This window comes from Phascolarctos cinereus, unplaced genomic scaffold (genome assembly GCF_003287225.1).
Source record: "Phascolarctos cinereus isolate Bilbo 61053 unplaced genomic scaffold, phaCin_HiC Scaffold_5;HRSCAF=322, whole genome shotgun sequence".
Taxonomy (NCBI): Eukaryota; Metazoa; Chordata; class Mammalia; order Diprotodontia; family Phascolarctidae; genus Phascolarctos; species Phascolarctos cinereus.
Genome location: NW_027555958.1, coordinates 335,082,497 through 335,098,519, shown reverse-complemented (window position 1 = coordinate 335,098,519; position 16,023 = coordinate 335,082,497). Strand labels below are relative to the sequence as shown.

General features: G+C 38.1%; 1 protein-coding gene across 1 annotated transcript in view; it reads left to right on the top strand.

The window, feature by feature from the left end:
• The window catches only part of PCNX2 (pecanex 2), a 363,956-nt gene extending 349,347 nt beyond the window's left edge, over positions 1–14,609 (top strand). The window contains 3 exon segments of the mRNA XM_021000480.2: positions 11,132–11,350; positions 11,353–11,579; positions 13,608–14,609. Of these exon segments, the coding sequence (XP_020856139.2) occupies positions 11,132–11,350; positions 11,353–11,579; positions 13,608–13,778 (617 nt within the window). The 3' untranslated portion in view covers positions 13,779–14,609.
• Positions 14,610–16,023: the final 1,414 nt, after the last annotated feature.

Genomic DNA, 16,023 nt, shown 5'->3' with positions numbered 1-16,023 from the left:
ACAGAAGCATTCCTGTTGCCCTAACTCTAGTATTTCTCTCCAGTTGGAGCCTCCCTCTAGCCATCTCTGACATGTCAGAGTGAGAGAAGAGGTTGCCAGGAGATGGGAATGCAGGTGTTGGCTAAAACTATGGTTGCAATGAGTCAGACGTTTAAAAATCTCATTTGAACTCATACTCAAATAATTAGTCCCAACCAGATGGAAGAAGTTCAAAAATCAAACCCGAGGGATGGTCTTGAGCTTTAGGAAGTTAACAATAGTTAGTTAACATTAGTTTCTTGCATGGAAAAAAACAAAACAAAAAACTCATGTTTTTTTTTCAATTAAGCTCTGATCTTGGTATTTTCCAGATGTGAAAATGCTAGACTTTAGCTCCAAGCAGTCAAATGTTTAAGAGTCACTAATACTTGGACAGTGATTTGTTTAATTGCCACAAGCTGTGTACATGGTCAATGATGGTGCTGAAATGGAAAGAGAGGGATAAAGAGAATGTGTATCTAAGTGGGCTGATAGGCTTTTAAGGATTTAGGCACAGCTCACCAAATAAGCCCTTTGATTCTGAGAAAAGTGTTAGACTTCTGTATTCTGTAGTGAGATGATATCAGCAAGTACTCTTGTCTTTTGTTTGGAAAAGGTTTTGTGCTTATTCCCCACATTAACAGAGAATCCATTCTCTCATATGCATAGCAACCATCCCTCTCGTTTGAAGACTGAAGATTTTAAGGGTTTTACTTTTCATAATAAAGTATGACTTACAATCTATTTGTTGAAAGTCATCATATTAGAGTCAATTATTTTGGTCATAGTTGGGAGCAAGCAACACAAAGTGAGGACATAGATAGGGCATAGTCCGAAACATTGAGGGGAGCACCCACATGAATCAGTCAATCAGCCAGTAAGCATTGGTTAGGCACCTACTGTGTGTCAGGCACTAGGTGGTGGGGGGGGGATAAAGGCAAAAATAAAACAGCCTCTGCCTTCAAGGTGCTTACATTTCAGCTGGGGGAGGCAACATGTATACGCCTATTAAATATATACATTGAGGAGGTTACAGATCCATCTATGTATTGAAAGAACTTGGAAATTAAACTTATCTCTTAGCAGAATCCAATGATTAAGTTGCCTGTAATAGGTGAACTATCAGAGCAGTGTCAAACATGGGACCCACAACATTCTCACATGTGCCTGAAACAGATTAAAATGTAATTGGGAGTTATTTGACAAAATTAATTAAAATAAAATAAAACATAAATGATATTAATATGTGGCTTTCTAAGTCAATATGTGGCCTACAGGAATACTTACGTATGGTTTGGTCACCCTCGTTTCTATGTGAATTTGACACTACTGAGCTTCTGTATCATAATATGACCAGTTTGAAGTTGGTATATCCATCTGTGGTAGGGGACTGAAGAGTAGAACTGCTTGTTTGTTTACTAGTGAGGATGTTTGCCCCAGAAATAGATAATGAATAGGGTTGAATGGATGGTGCTATAAATATGAATCATCTACAAATGACTGATAAAGCTTCTAGCTCTAAGAAACTCAGATGCCAGAGCTAACTCCCCAGGAACATTGAATCTGATAGCGAAGTAATTGAAAGGGGAAGGTTAATTGTGAAATAATGATTCTGAGAAGCAAAAAATAGACTTAGATTTTCTTAATTTAATGCTTAACTTAGTTGGCTGGTGCCAGTCTGTCTGCAAAAAAAAAAAAAAAGAAAAGAAAAGAAAAGAAAAGAGAAAAAAAGAAAAGAAAAAAAAATCAAGGAAAAAATCACAGAACAAGCCGGCAGAACCTGAAGCTCTCAACATGTGTGGGGTGTACCTAGCCTTCAATCCTTTATGGAGTCCTTAATGTAGAGAAATTTTTGTTCCTTTGTCTCTCAGTGAATTATTGCTGGCCAAATATGGGTGGTCCACTATCCAATATTGTAATCACTGACTAAGGGATGAATATGGAATGTTTTTGGACAGCAGTTAGCTTTACAATTTAAATCACAAACAGATGTTTGGCCATACTAAACTCTGAACAAACTAACAAATCACCATCTCCATTCTTAATCCCAATTTATCAAGCTCACCCCCTCCCTGTTTTTTTGAAGATAACAGTAAACTAATCAGGTGGGACAGTTAACATAGGCCACAACTCTCCCTTTTTCGTGAATCACTGAGATGGATGGGGCTGTGATGAAATCATCATACAAGGGTCTGACCACACTAATTCCAAGAAAGCTAATGGCAGTCCTGGCAAACTCCACCTATGGCACGTTAGGCCAAGTGTGCCCTCTTTCTTATGTACAAGAGCAAAAATAAAAGCTGGGTCATATGAAGGATGGGAAACCACAACCACTGACTGCCCTCTGGGAAGAGCCATCATTACCTTTACTTCAACTAAGCCGTTTTTGTTTCTCAACTGCCACTCTCTGCTTGATGTGATGGAGAAGGGTCATTTCATTAGAAACCACTTCAACCAATAAGCTGTTTGGAAGGAAATTGGCTCTTTGGAATTTCTCAGCAGTATAATTAGGTTTTGTCCCCTAAGGAATTACTCCTCAATGAACACTTCACTGCTCAGGCCTCCCTAAAGAGAGATACTTCAAGCACCTCAGAATTACTAGAATATGCTTTTTTCAGTGATATTCAGTGAATAAGTCAAGAAATAAGTATCTGGCTATTTATGAAGAATTACCAATGTAAATGATATGTGTATGTGTATGTTCAGAGGATGGACCTTTGCCCATCAGGAAATGTTCCTTATTTGTTTTAGAAATATATTTGCTACTTCTTGTTAGGAAAGTACAAGCTTGTACTTCTCTTTGCTTTAGCTTTTTTGTAAGCACCTTTTCTTTGTAGTTATTATCCAATTTTGATTACAGGTATAATCTAAGGCACAAACCTAAGGACTTACATAAAAGGGTCTCCTCACTGGTGGAGAGAATTACTGACCAAAAATGTCCCTTACCCAGGCAAGGATAGTTGAATAATCATTCTCTCTATCAATGAGGAGAGTCTTATGTAGGTCCTTAAGCATGAGCCATGTGTAACATTAGATTATATTCATTTTACAGTACTGTATTTTAAACTTTAAAAGGGCAAGGACTTCCTAACTTTATCTTTGTATCCCCAGCACCCATTACAATGTCTTACATATAGTATATGCTCAATAAATGTTGAATTGAATTTTCTGGTTGAGCAAAGTTGAAGCCTTGCTGCCATGAGGTATTCAAATAATAAGTTGTGGAATAAGTATCTGGTTATTCACAAAGTAATTTGTAAATGTAAATTGTGCATCTTGGAGCCATCATATGCAAAATGCAAGCCATGAGCTAGTGGTTTCCATGATCAAAAGGTTTGTGGTTTTCTCTTTATTTGTTTGCCTACAGACCTAGAAGGGTTAAGAGATGTAGCCATTGCTCATATAACACTAGGCCAGACTTTCTCACAAAATGGCAAATGGCTCCAGTGGCAATGGGCCACAAGAGAGATCAACCAAAGCATTTGAGGACTTGTAACTTTATCATGGGATACCACAGAGTAAGATAATATAAATAAATGGTGATAAGGAAGATTGATATTTAATATAAGGTTCCATAATGTACCAGATCAATGAATCCATTCATTTCATTATTCAAATGACAGATAAGTATTTAGGACCTGCAGTGAAAAAAGCATTGTGTGAGGCGGAATTCAGTTTAGATAAGACCCTGTCCCTCCCTACTTTCATGGAGTTTAAAAATATAGAAATAACTAGAATAGACATTATTACATGATAAACACATCAGAGGGTTGCAAAATGAAATGCTATGGGATAGGAGAGAAAGAATGATCACGGAAGACTTTATAGAAGAACTGGCATTTGAGTTAGGCTTTAAAGGATGGCTAGAGAGAACATTCTGGGCCTAGGAAAGAGCACGAAAAAGAGCCAAACTGCTCATGGTAAGAGAACTGCAAATTAAACAGCTCTCAAGTTTCACCTTTCACCAAGGAAAATGACAATGATGACAAAAATATAGAAAAAAGCTGGAAGTACTGTGAAAACATGGACCCATTAATATACTATTGTTAGAGCTGTTGACTGGTCTAACTGTTCAGGAAAATAATTTAGAGTCATATAAGAAAAGTGACTAAAGTATTCATATTATTTTACCCAGCAATTCCACTATGGGGCACATAGGTCAAGGAGGCTGAAAACAGAAAGAAATACGCCATATACACCAAACTTTTCATAACAGAACTTTCCATTGCAGCAAAGAATTAGATACAAAGTAGGTGCCAATGAATTGGGGAATAGATTAATAAAATGATCTATAAATATAATGGAATATTATTATACAGTAAGGAATGATGTATATGAGGAATTTTGAGAAACCTTGGAAGATTTGTATGAAATGATGCATAGTATCATGTTAATAAGTATAGCAATATACATAGTAATCATAATAATTTAACTGTAAACATTAAAAGGAAGCAGAACTCTAACTAGCTATGATAACTAGTCTTAGTCCTGGAGAAAATACAGTGTAATATGCTTCCCTCTTCCAAGCAAAAAGATGGGAAACTAAATGTATAATCTTGGATGTATCATCAGATATCATCACTGAAGCAGTTGTTTTATTGAACTAATTTTTTTTTGTCTTGCAAGTCAAGTCAGCAAGTATTGATTAAGCACCTACTATGTGCCAGGCACTGTGCAAAGTGCTAGGGATATAAAAAACATTCCTGTTTCAAAGAACAAGAAGTCTAATGGGGGAAGCAACATGCAAGCAATTATGTATAAACAAGATATATACATGATAAATTGGAGAAAATCAATTGAGAGAAGTACTAAAATTAAGGGGAATTTGGAAAGGTACTTGAAAGAAGCTAGGGAATCCAGGAAGCAGAGATAAGAGAGAGAATTCCAGGCATGAAGAGCAGCCAGTAAAAATCATTGAGCTAGGATATAGAATGTTGTGTTCAAGGAACAGCAAAGAAGCCACTGTTACTAGATTGAAGAGTATGTTGGGTACAACTTGTATTCCTTATAAATATATAATAAAGTTATCATGTAATTTTTTCCCTTTTTTTCTTCCCTCTCCCAACCCTGTCCTAGAGATGGCCACCATTAGACATAAATATGCATAAGTACACACACACACATATATATCTATACAAACATACATATACACACATATATATGAAACCATCCTATACCTACTTCTATTTATCAATTCTTTCTCTGGATGCAGATAGCATCTTCCTTCATATGTCTTTTGTAGTTAATTTGGGTATTTATAATAGTCAAAATTATTTAGTCACTCAGAATTCTTAAAACAATATTACTGTTCCTGTATACAATGTTCTCTTAGTTCTGCTCATTTCACTCTTCATTATTTCGTGCAAGCCTATCCATGTTTTCTAAGATCATTGAGTTCATCATTTCTTATAGCACAGTAGTATTCCATCACAATCATGTACCACCTCTTGTTCACCCATCCCACAATTGATGGGCATCCCTGCAATTTTCAGCTCTCTTCCCCCACAAAAAGAGCTGTTATTTTTTTTCAAGTTTATTTTTTTAAATTTTATCAATTTATTTTGATTTAGCAACAATCACTTCCATATGCTTTTGAATTGAAAATTTTTTCCCCCTTCCTTCCCCCCCACTCTCCCCAAAATGGCACACAATCTGATACAGGCTTTACATTTACATTCCTATTAAACACATTTTCACATTAGTAAAGTTGTAAGTAAAAATTAAAACCAATAGGAGGAACCATCAGAAAGATGAAACAAAACTCAACAGAAGGTAAAAATAAGTGATAGTGATTCGACTTCCATAGTTCCTTCTTTGGATGTGGACAGCATTTTCCATCCTGAGGCCTCTGGAGATGTCTTAGATCCTTGTAATGCTGAGAAGGATTCAGTTTAACAGTATTAGTCATTGCATTAGTCATTGCTGTTATTGTGTACAAAGTCCTCTTGGTTCTGCTCACTTCACTCGAGCTGTTATAAATATTTTAGAACACATAGGTTCTGTTCCTTTTTTCTTAATCATCTTTGGAAATAGAAGGAATAGGAAGTTGTACATAATAGATCTGCAGTTTCATGAGCAATTAACTTTTTTTATTATACGCTATTATGGAAATTGTTTTATTCCATAAATTAAAAATACACTAAACACACACACACACACACACACATATTAAAAAGAGTATGTTGGACAGAGTAAGGGGTAAGAAGACTTGAAGGGTAGGAAAAGTCTAGGTTAGGAAGGGTCTTGAACATCAAATGGAAGATTTTATCTTGGATTCTGGAGGGGATATGGAGGCACTGAAGTTTATCAAATAAGATGACCTAGTCAAACCTACTCTTTAGGAAGACCAGTTTAATAGGAATGGGGACAGCCCTGAGGCAAGGAGACCAGATGGAAGACTACAGCAATAGTCCAGACATTAAGACGATGAGGGCCTGAAGTATGGTTGGGTCGGCGTCAGAGGAGAAATGGGGGTGTATATACAAGAAATGTTATAAATGTTGATTCAAAAGGTCTTGGCAACAGATTGGATGTGGGGGAAAGAAGAGGGGATTAAGGATGACATCTAGGTTGTAAGCCAGGGTAATGGGAGGATTGTAGTACCCTTCACAGTAATAGGAAAGTTAGGAAGAGGTGAAGACCTGGGATGAAAAGATGAGTTTCGTTTTGGACATGTTGAGTTTAGGACATTTATAGAACTTTCAGTTTGACATATTCAAAAGGGAGTTAGAAATGCCAGTCTGGAGGTTAAGAGAGGTGAAAATTGAATCCATGGGAGCTGATGATATCACTGAACAAAATAGTATAGAGGAGAAAGAGAAGACAGAATGTTCTTGAAGGACACTCAATGTCATGACTTGGATGAACATCCAGCAAACATGATTGTGAAGGGATGATCTAACTACATATTGGAAAATAACCACAATAGAGTAGTGTCACAAAAACCTAGAGTATTAAAAACAAGAGGGTCTTCAACAATGTCAAAGGCTGCAAAGCAGTCTTCAAAGAAAATATTAGGGATAGAGTTTGTTCAGAAATTACAGTAACATAAAAACAAAAACATCGATAATTTTTTTAAAGGTATGAAGATCTGAGAGCCCAGTATGTGTTTTTGGGCAAAGCAAGAAGTAGAGTGGAATACAATTGAGATAAAGCTGGAAAAGGTGGATGGTACCAGATGATATTAGGGCTGGTAGGTGGTACAGTGGATAGAACACCAAGCCTGGAGTCAGGAAGACCTGAATTCAAATTCAGTCTCAGACACTTACCAGCTGTGTGACTCTGGGCAAGTCACTTGCCCCTGTTTGCCCCAGTTTCCTTATCTGTAAAATGAACTGGAGAAGAAATGGCAAATTACTCCAGTAAAAAGCCAAATGAGGCCACGAAGAGTCAGACACAACTGAACAACCAGATGATGAAAGTATATGCCAGACAAAGGAATCAGAATTTTATTCAGTAGGCAATAAGAATCTACTGAAGATTTTTGGGGTTTCTTTTTTAGCCAGAGAGATGCATAAGAAAAATTATTCTGGAAATAATATGAAGGACAAAGGAGATAGATCAGAGGCAGGAAGGCTTGTTGGAATGTTTTTTTTAACATCCAGGCAATGCTGATAAAAGACCTGATCTAGGTTGGGACGAAGGGAGAAAAAAGTGCAGTTGCAAGGGATGTTATGAAAGTGAAGTTGATACGATTTTATTACTGACTACCACTAAGAGGTTAAAGAGGGAGTTGATGCCACTGAAATAAATGAAACTGCAAAGAGGGAATTAGTAAAGGAAGAAGGCTGAGGATGGACCACTAAGGAATCCTCCTATTAAGAGGTTAGGAAGACAATGAAGACACAGCAAAGGAGACTGAAGACTCATCAGAGGAGGAGAACCCAAAGATCATGGTGTTTCTGATCTTTGGGGAGAAAAGAGCAGAAGGGTATGATTTTTAAGTCGTTTCATAAAGTTATGGTGACAGCATTTCCTTTAAGTCTGGAATCTGCCACGCTAATTAGGTCTGTTCTGGATGGCCTATGAGAGTTTTCCCCTTCTCAAGCCCATAAAAGGCAATAAAAGGAAATGCAACCAAACCACTGTAGGTTTCCCCTCTCCCAAGTTATCAATAGCTATAGGACAATGCAGCCTTTCCCAGACAGGTCTTCAAATAACACAGGATTCTGTTTTTTCCAATCAGCTCTCAGTAAAACAACATCTGTTCTCCAGTCAGCAAAACTCACAGCAAATTAGATGCACAGCCTATCTTTACCCCTTTCTCTTTATCCCTTTTAAGCCACAGAGGGCAGTACAGGACAACACAGGTAAGCTTCTGGGAGGCTTTACCTGTCTCAGGCTGTAGATTGCACAAAGGGCAATAAACCCGACCAACTCTTTATGCAGAAAGAGAATTCTGCTTTCTTCCAGGGATCCCCAGAATCCTCTGAGCCTGTTTGTTTGGCTTCACCAAACCCAAAGCAGCTGGTTTTATCTTCTAATTCTCCTCCACCTCGTGTCTCTCAAGCTGGAAGGGGCTGTCTCCATTATCAGCATCTCCTTGAGGGGATCTTATCTCCTCTTTTCCCTTATCACCTTTAATGAGTCAAATCAAAGCATCCTCATAAGGAGCGACACATCTCAGTAACTCACCCCAGGTTGATAAACTCAGAACCCACAGTTCTATCGGGCATGACACTACACACTTTTCTCACAGTCCCCAAACAGTTCTGTGATGTGTAAGTTTCTTAGCTGTACCCTTCAAAACCCTGAAAACCGTGACATGAAAATAAACCGATGGACAGCAATGTCATGTGGCCATCCCTGCCTTCAGTCAGTACTTAAGCCTGCTTTCAAACAGGTCCTCTCACTATATTTATGTTTCCCTCTGATTCTTAGAACTGTCTCAAGTTGTTTTTCTCATACAAATATCTCTTTTTGTATCCCTTTAGGCAAAAAATAAAAATGTTTACGTACAAAAAAAGGCGGGGCAGCATGCTGCAAGAAAAATAGGCAGAAACTGCAAAGAAACAAATTTAAGTATGATGTTAAGAAAGGCTTCCTATCAGTCACAACTGCCTAAAAGTGGGATGAGTTGCCTTAGAAGGTGGCGAATTCTCCCTCAGTGAAGGTCTTCAAACAGAAGAACCTTGAATAACATCTACCTTAGTTTCCTCAATTGTAAAAAGGGGATAACATCTAACTCCCAGTGCGGTTGTGAAGATTAAATGATATGGAATTTGTAAACTGCTTTGTAAACCTTAAAGTGTTATATAAATGCTAGATATTATTATTTGGTAATCATAATAATAAAAATAATAGTAGTATCTAGAATTTATATTGGGCCTACTAATTCCAGGCACTGTGCCAAGTGCTTTATGAATATTAACTCATTTGATCCTCACAATAACTCTGTGAGGTAGATGCTATTATTCTCCCTATTTTACAGTTGAGGAAACTGAAGCAAACAGAGGTTAAGTGACTTGCCCAGGGTCACACAGCTAGTATCTGGGTCTGATTTTAAATCAGTTCTTCCTGATTCTTGATCTAATGCTCTCTCTGCTGCACCTCCTAGATTCTTCAAGTGGGAATTCCTTTGGAGTAACAGGCACTATATTCAGTTAAAAAAAAAAACACCACAACGTATCGAATGATTCAATTCAATAACACCTCTTAAGCATCTCACCTCCAAACTAACCATCATCTTGCTGCTAACTCAACCCTTGACTGACCCTACCTCCCTCAGCCTTCTAACCTCTGATTGGAGGGCTGGAGGGCAGAGTACCAAACTTCTCTCAATGCTTTCCTTTATAGAGGGCAGAAATGAGACTCAATTCACTCTCTGCTGCCCTGCCTGCTTTTAACTTCCCAGAATAAGATGTCTGCAGGTGTCTGGTCACCCCCTTCCTCTCCTGCCACCTATTGTGTGGTCTCCCCTTTTAGTTGTAAGCTGCTTGAGAACAGGGACTGTCTTTATTTTTAATTAATTAGCTCCCCAATGCTTAGAACAGTGTCTGGCATATAGAAGGCACTTAATAAATGTTTATTGAATTAAACACCTACCTCCTGCAAGATACTATGCTAGTCACTAGGGATATAGAGGTCATAATCTTTGAGGAGCAAGCCCTAAGACCAAAACCGACACCATTTATTTCAGTTTATTAATTGCTTTAGGTACAAGGGTTCTTAACCTAGGGCCTGGGAACTTTTTAAAATATATTTTGATGGTTGTATTTGAATGCAATTATATTGCAATATAAACCTATGTATTTTATTTTATACATTTAAAAACATTATTCTGAAAAAGGGGTCCATTGACTTCACCAGATTGCAAAGGAGCATATGACATTAAAAATTTTCAGATCCTTCCCCTGCTTTAGGGAAATTTAAAGTGATCAAGTTTATCTTGCTTTCTTTTTCTTTTTTCTTTTTCACTAAGGCCCCAAGAATTAAGTAAGAGTCTTATCTCTAGCACTTAGACTTTGGCAGTGATTGTTATTTGACTTGAGCAGGTTGTTTTTCAGGTGCTTTACCTGTTTTGAATTAGTAATTTCAATTCCAATAATGTAATAAGTAGTTTAAAAAAAGAAAACAAAAAACAAAAAAAGGGGAAAAAAAAACTACTGGGAGTCAGTAGGCCTGGATTTGAGGCACTTCTTCCACTAACTTCCTGTGTGATTTCTCTAATCCTTGATCCAGTCACCTGTAAAGTAAAGCACCTGGACTAGATAACATATAAGGTCCTTACCACCTCCAAGGTCCTATGATTCTTTTATTGACAGAAGAGCCTGAATTCCTTGCAGTGACAACTCATATTGATGTATCACTTTAAGGTTTTCCAAAGCAATTACAAGTTTTGTTTTTATTCATCAAACAGAAATTACATGGTCATAGATTCAGAGCTAGAAAGGTTAAGTCCAACCTTCCTCCCTGCACTATTTTACACATAAGCAAACTGAATGCCAAAGAGGTGAATTGAACTGTCCAGGGTACAGTCAGTAAGTAACAAATCCAGATATTTATTGCTTCAAATCCAACACTCCATCTATTGTACCACATTGAACGGAGGATTTGGGGTGGTGGTGGTGGTGGTAATACTCACTGACAAAATATTTGTTTTGTTCTTGTTAAGGCAGAAGAAAAGGCCGGAGTCAGTCTGCTCAGGCACATGCCACTTTCATCCAAAGACCACCCATTTCAAGTTTGTCTGGGCCGGTTTTAGAAAGCCATCCATCTTTGCTCCAGACTTCCACGTCGGTCCACGAAATAGCCCAAAGGCTGTCCAGCAGTCAGCTCTCCTTGCACAATTCCACCACATCGCTGCACTCTCAGCCTCATCCTATTTCTACGACCGCCACCTCAATGTCCGAGAGAGAGCTGAGGCGCTAATCAGATCCAGCCTAGGCTCATCCACCAGCTCTACCCTCAGTTTCTTGTTTGGCAAGAGAAGTTTTTCCAGTGCACTGGTTATTTCTGGGCTCTCAGCTGCCGATGGAGGAAATACCAGTGATACCCTGTCTTCCAGTAGTGTCAACATTGCAATGGGCCCCTCTGCTAGAGCCATGAGCCAAACTACAAGGGTAAGATGGCTCTGTGTTAGCAGGAGTAATCTAGTTATTTGGCTACTTGTCGACATTGTTTTAACATTTGATGCTTAATGATTCCCATCAATCTACTTCCAGGATTCCATCTTCTTCACTATGGGGTTCCCAGAGTGATAAATGACAAAGTAATTAGACATGAAATGGTTTGGCAGTTCTGTGCAGCAAATGAGATCTAGAGTGCATGTACTATAAATAATAATATCCTGGTTCGGCTGGAGATTGCCAGATAGAACTGAGCTCAGTAGAAATGCTGTCATTAGCACAAAATCTTTGGGTGGACAAAACAACATGTTCTTCACTTATCCATACAGGAGGCAGCATTTTCTATCAATCTGTTTGGCCCAGTCTCTTCAGATTATCTCGGTCTGAAAGGAAAGAAAAAATAGAGGAAAGAAAAAAAGAACACGAAGGTCTGATCTGTATGCTGTCCATTATTAGCCACAGTTTTCAAGGTAGTGAGATGTATACTACTTTTAAGTAGTAAAATGCTGGGAATTTCTGCCAGTCCAGAGCCCCAAGTAGATAACATTACATTAATACAGAAGCTACATTAGTTTCAGAGAAACTCAAGGCTCCAGCTGTTTTCTCTTAATGGTGTTTGTGCTATGGACATGTGTTGGTTGCATTAGCAAATGGAATCTTAGAAGTTGGAAGTTTCCCATGTTCCATTTCATCATTTGAAAAGCAGCATGGACTAGAGAGCTAGAGAGCTGACCTCGTAGTCAGAAAGACCTAGGTTCAAGTCTCACTTCTGGCTGTATGACTCTGTTCAAGTAAAGTCTCAGTGATTTAAGCAATTCTTTGAGACTATAAGTTACATGGGAGCTAAAAGTTTTTTTAAATGAATGTTAAAAATTGTTTTTACATGTAATTAGGAAAAAATTAAATACTAAAAAAGGGGAGGAAGACTATAAATTACAGAGAAAGAAAGAATTCATTAATAGAGGGAGTTTCCTTGCAGGGAGTTCCCCATATTGATAAAATCACAGGTCCAGTCCCCGTCCCTATTTAGTGTTTACACCATTTGGACCCTCAACCTTGTTGCTGACTTTTAAAAGTCACTTAGAGGAGGGGTCAGAAGACATAGTGACCCTGGATTACAAATTGTCATTCTTGGGAGGGAGCCATTGATGAAAAGGATACCAGAATTGTAATTTCCTATCATGGAATGGCTCTCTATGAATGACTGGGAAGAAATGTTTAAAGCTGTGTCTCTAGAAAAACTACTCCCAGGCTTAAAAAAAAAAGTCTTCATTAGTATCTTTTGTTTTTATATTGCCTGTGTATTCTTCCTCTTCCTACTCCCAGAGAGGAAAGAATAAAAAGAGGGGAAAAAAACTAGTTCAGCAAAACTCACCATCATATTAAAAATGTATGACATTGTATACAATGTTCCATTCCCATAGCCCTCCACTTCTGCGAAAAAGCGGAGTATCCCTGTTTTTTATTTCTTTTGTCTCTCATTGAAGGCAAGGAAAATACCAGCTTTGTGATATATCATATATGCCCTTTCTCCCTCTTCTCTACCACATAGAAGTATTATTTAGCCAAAGCCAACTTCAGCTAAAACAAAAATGCCTCTTAATTGAGATGTGACTCAAAACATCATAATTTTGGCATTTAAGATATTTGGTAAGGATATAAAACATAATAGAAATGGAAGCACAGGAAATCTAGAAATATTTCCAAAGGTCATGTCATTCCAATACATTGATGCCCATATTATATGAGAAAAAGCTTCTACACTTTGCAAGACCCCATGCTAAATATAGAATTTGAAGTAGGCCATCATCAACTATTTTCTGACCTAAGACTATTGATCAATCTATTCCAGTTTAGAGAATACGACCTCTAATTAACCCAAAGTTTCACCGAAGTTTCCAAGGTTACTTTGGACCATCCCTGTGATACACGGGGCCTATTCACAGAAATGCATGCTACTAGAGAGTGCTAAACTAGGGACATGTGCTAAGCTATTTGCATACTTTTTTATTTTGGAAACAGTTTTCTGAGCCTTGTGAAACGACATATGCCACGGAACAGGGTCGGCTTCCAGATCAACATCTTCCTCAGGCAATGGCAGAAAGTCTTAGTGTGATCTGTCGGAGGGCCAGCCAAGAGGACATGGGCTTGGATGACACGGCTTCTCAGCAAAGTCTATCAGAAGAGTCATGAGGAACCCAGGGGCTGCGGGGGACCCACTTTCAGAAGACTTGTCCTGTCACCTGCAGCTGGCTGGAGCGTAACGCCAATTTTCACAATCTCTATCTTTGGAACTCCAGATCTAGGAAGTTTAAATCAAAAAGGAGCTGATAGAGCCTACATGAGGGCCTTAACATGAACAAATGAGACCTTCCCTAAAACACAATGCACCTCTATCTCAGGTTCTCAGAGACTTTTCACTTGATGACTAAAACCTATGTGCACCTACCCCAACAATTCCCTGCTACCAGAGCTGCTGGTGTGGATTTATGGGAGGACTCAAGAATTACATTTCACAATTGGAATAAGAAACAAAAGCCATTTAGTATCATAACATAACCAGAAGCAGTGCGCACACACGGACTACTATTTTCAGCCATTACTAAAAGAAACTAATTGCATGTTAAATAATGGGCAATTTTATACATAATGCATTACCATGAAAAAGTCTGAATCGTAGCATTTAATATATAATGGGCTGTTACAATATGCTACAGTGAAATCTAAGTTTTTAAGAAGAACCTCATTTCTTTACCACATTCCTGCTGGTGGTAATTAAGTACACAATAGTGACATATTTCAGGAAATGCTATAGTGCATGCCGCTATGTTTAAAGTATTTTGTAAAAGAACTAGAATGCATATTGATGCAAGATGAATTAAGAAACCCAGTTTAAAACAGCAAAACAAAACCTGTGCATGGAAAGCCAGATTGGATCACATGATGTTCCTAACTTGCAGTTAGAGTTCTTTCTAGAAAAAGGCTGTGTGTTCCTGTTTAGCTGACAGGAATGCATATCTGTTTCTGAAGCCAAGAAATCCTTAATGTATCACAGGACACATGTCCACACTTTTTTTTTTTTTGTAATTAAAATGTTTACCAAGATTGATGCTCAGGTGTTTTGATTTGCTAGAATTGTTATCCATTGGAGGAGGGAGGAAAGGAGAGTGGGCTTTCTTTTGCTTTGAGAATGGAATTTTAATAAGCTCTGTCTGGGCTACTATGCTTGAGTCCAGACATTAGTGAGCCCATGCAAGACATGTACAGCAGAAGCCTGGGTCCACATTAATAACAAGAAGGAGAATGAGGATGTAGCAGCTAGGCCAATAAGAATGAAGCCTTCTTTATATTAGATGCTGAACTCGCATTCTATAGTCAACAAAAACAAAAATAATAATGATAATAACGGCACTTATATAGCACTTTAAGGTTTGCAAAGTGCTAGGTGAATGTTATCTCATTTTAACCTCCCAGCAACTCTGTGAGGTAGGTGCTATTATTATTCCTATTTTACAGATGAGGAATTTGAATCAGGCAGCAGTTATGTGACTTGACCAGGTCACACATCTAGGTGGGATATGAACTCAGTTCTTTTTGACTCCAAGTCCAGCACTATCCACTGTGCTTTTATTTGTCTTTTATAAAGACAACAGATTGTAGCATTTGACATGGGAACTGTACAGACTTACATTAAAGAAAAACATCCTTTTCATCATCATAAAAGGAATAGGGCTTTGTGGGAAAGGGGTTCTTCATCTTCATAAGACATGGTTTCCAGTGTTATACTCATTCATGATTATCCATTCTCATTTTTCAATGTCCTAAGTAAAAACGGATTGCCCAAACTCAATATAATAGAGTGTGGTCTGACCAGATGAAGTACAATGGAATTAGCCATTGCTTCATTCCAGTCATTATTTCCAATTAATATAGCCTAAATTTGCAATAATTTTATCTATTTATTTGCTTTCTCTCTCTCTCTCTCTCTCTCTCTCTCTCTCTCTCTCTCTCTCTCTCTCTCTCTCTCACCCACCTTATACTATTGATATCCTGAGTTCACCAAAACATCTGGATCTTTTTCCTACATAAAACTATAGTCTGTCCATACCTCCCTTTGCTCCCCATCTTATAGTTCTGTAAGAGATTTTTTTTTCTTAAGATTGGGTTTTTCTATCTTACCTAAGCTGGAAGACCATGGCCCCAGTTTCACTACTGATCAACATGGGAGCTTTGATCTTCTCTGTTTCCAGCCTGGGCTGGTACACCCCTTCTGAGGCAACTCAGTGGCCCCTCATCCCAGGGGTTTACCATATTGACACCAGACTTAGTGGGGTCACCCACTCTGCAGCTTGGAACTCTCAAGTTCAAACTGTACTTTCATTAAAATTTTGCCAGATTTCAACATCAAGTTCATTGCCTTCTAGTTTGTAAGCTCTAA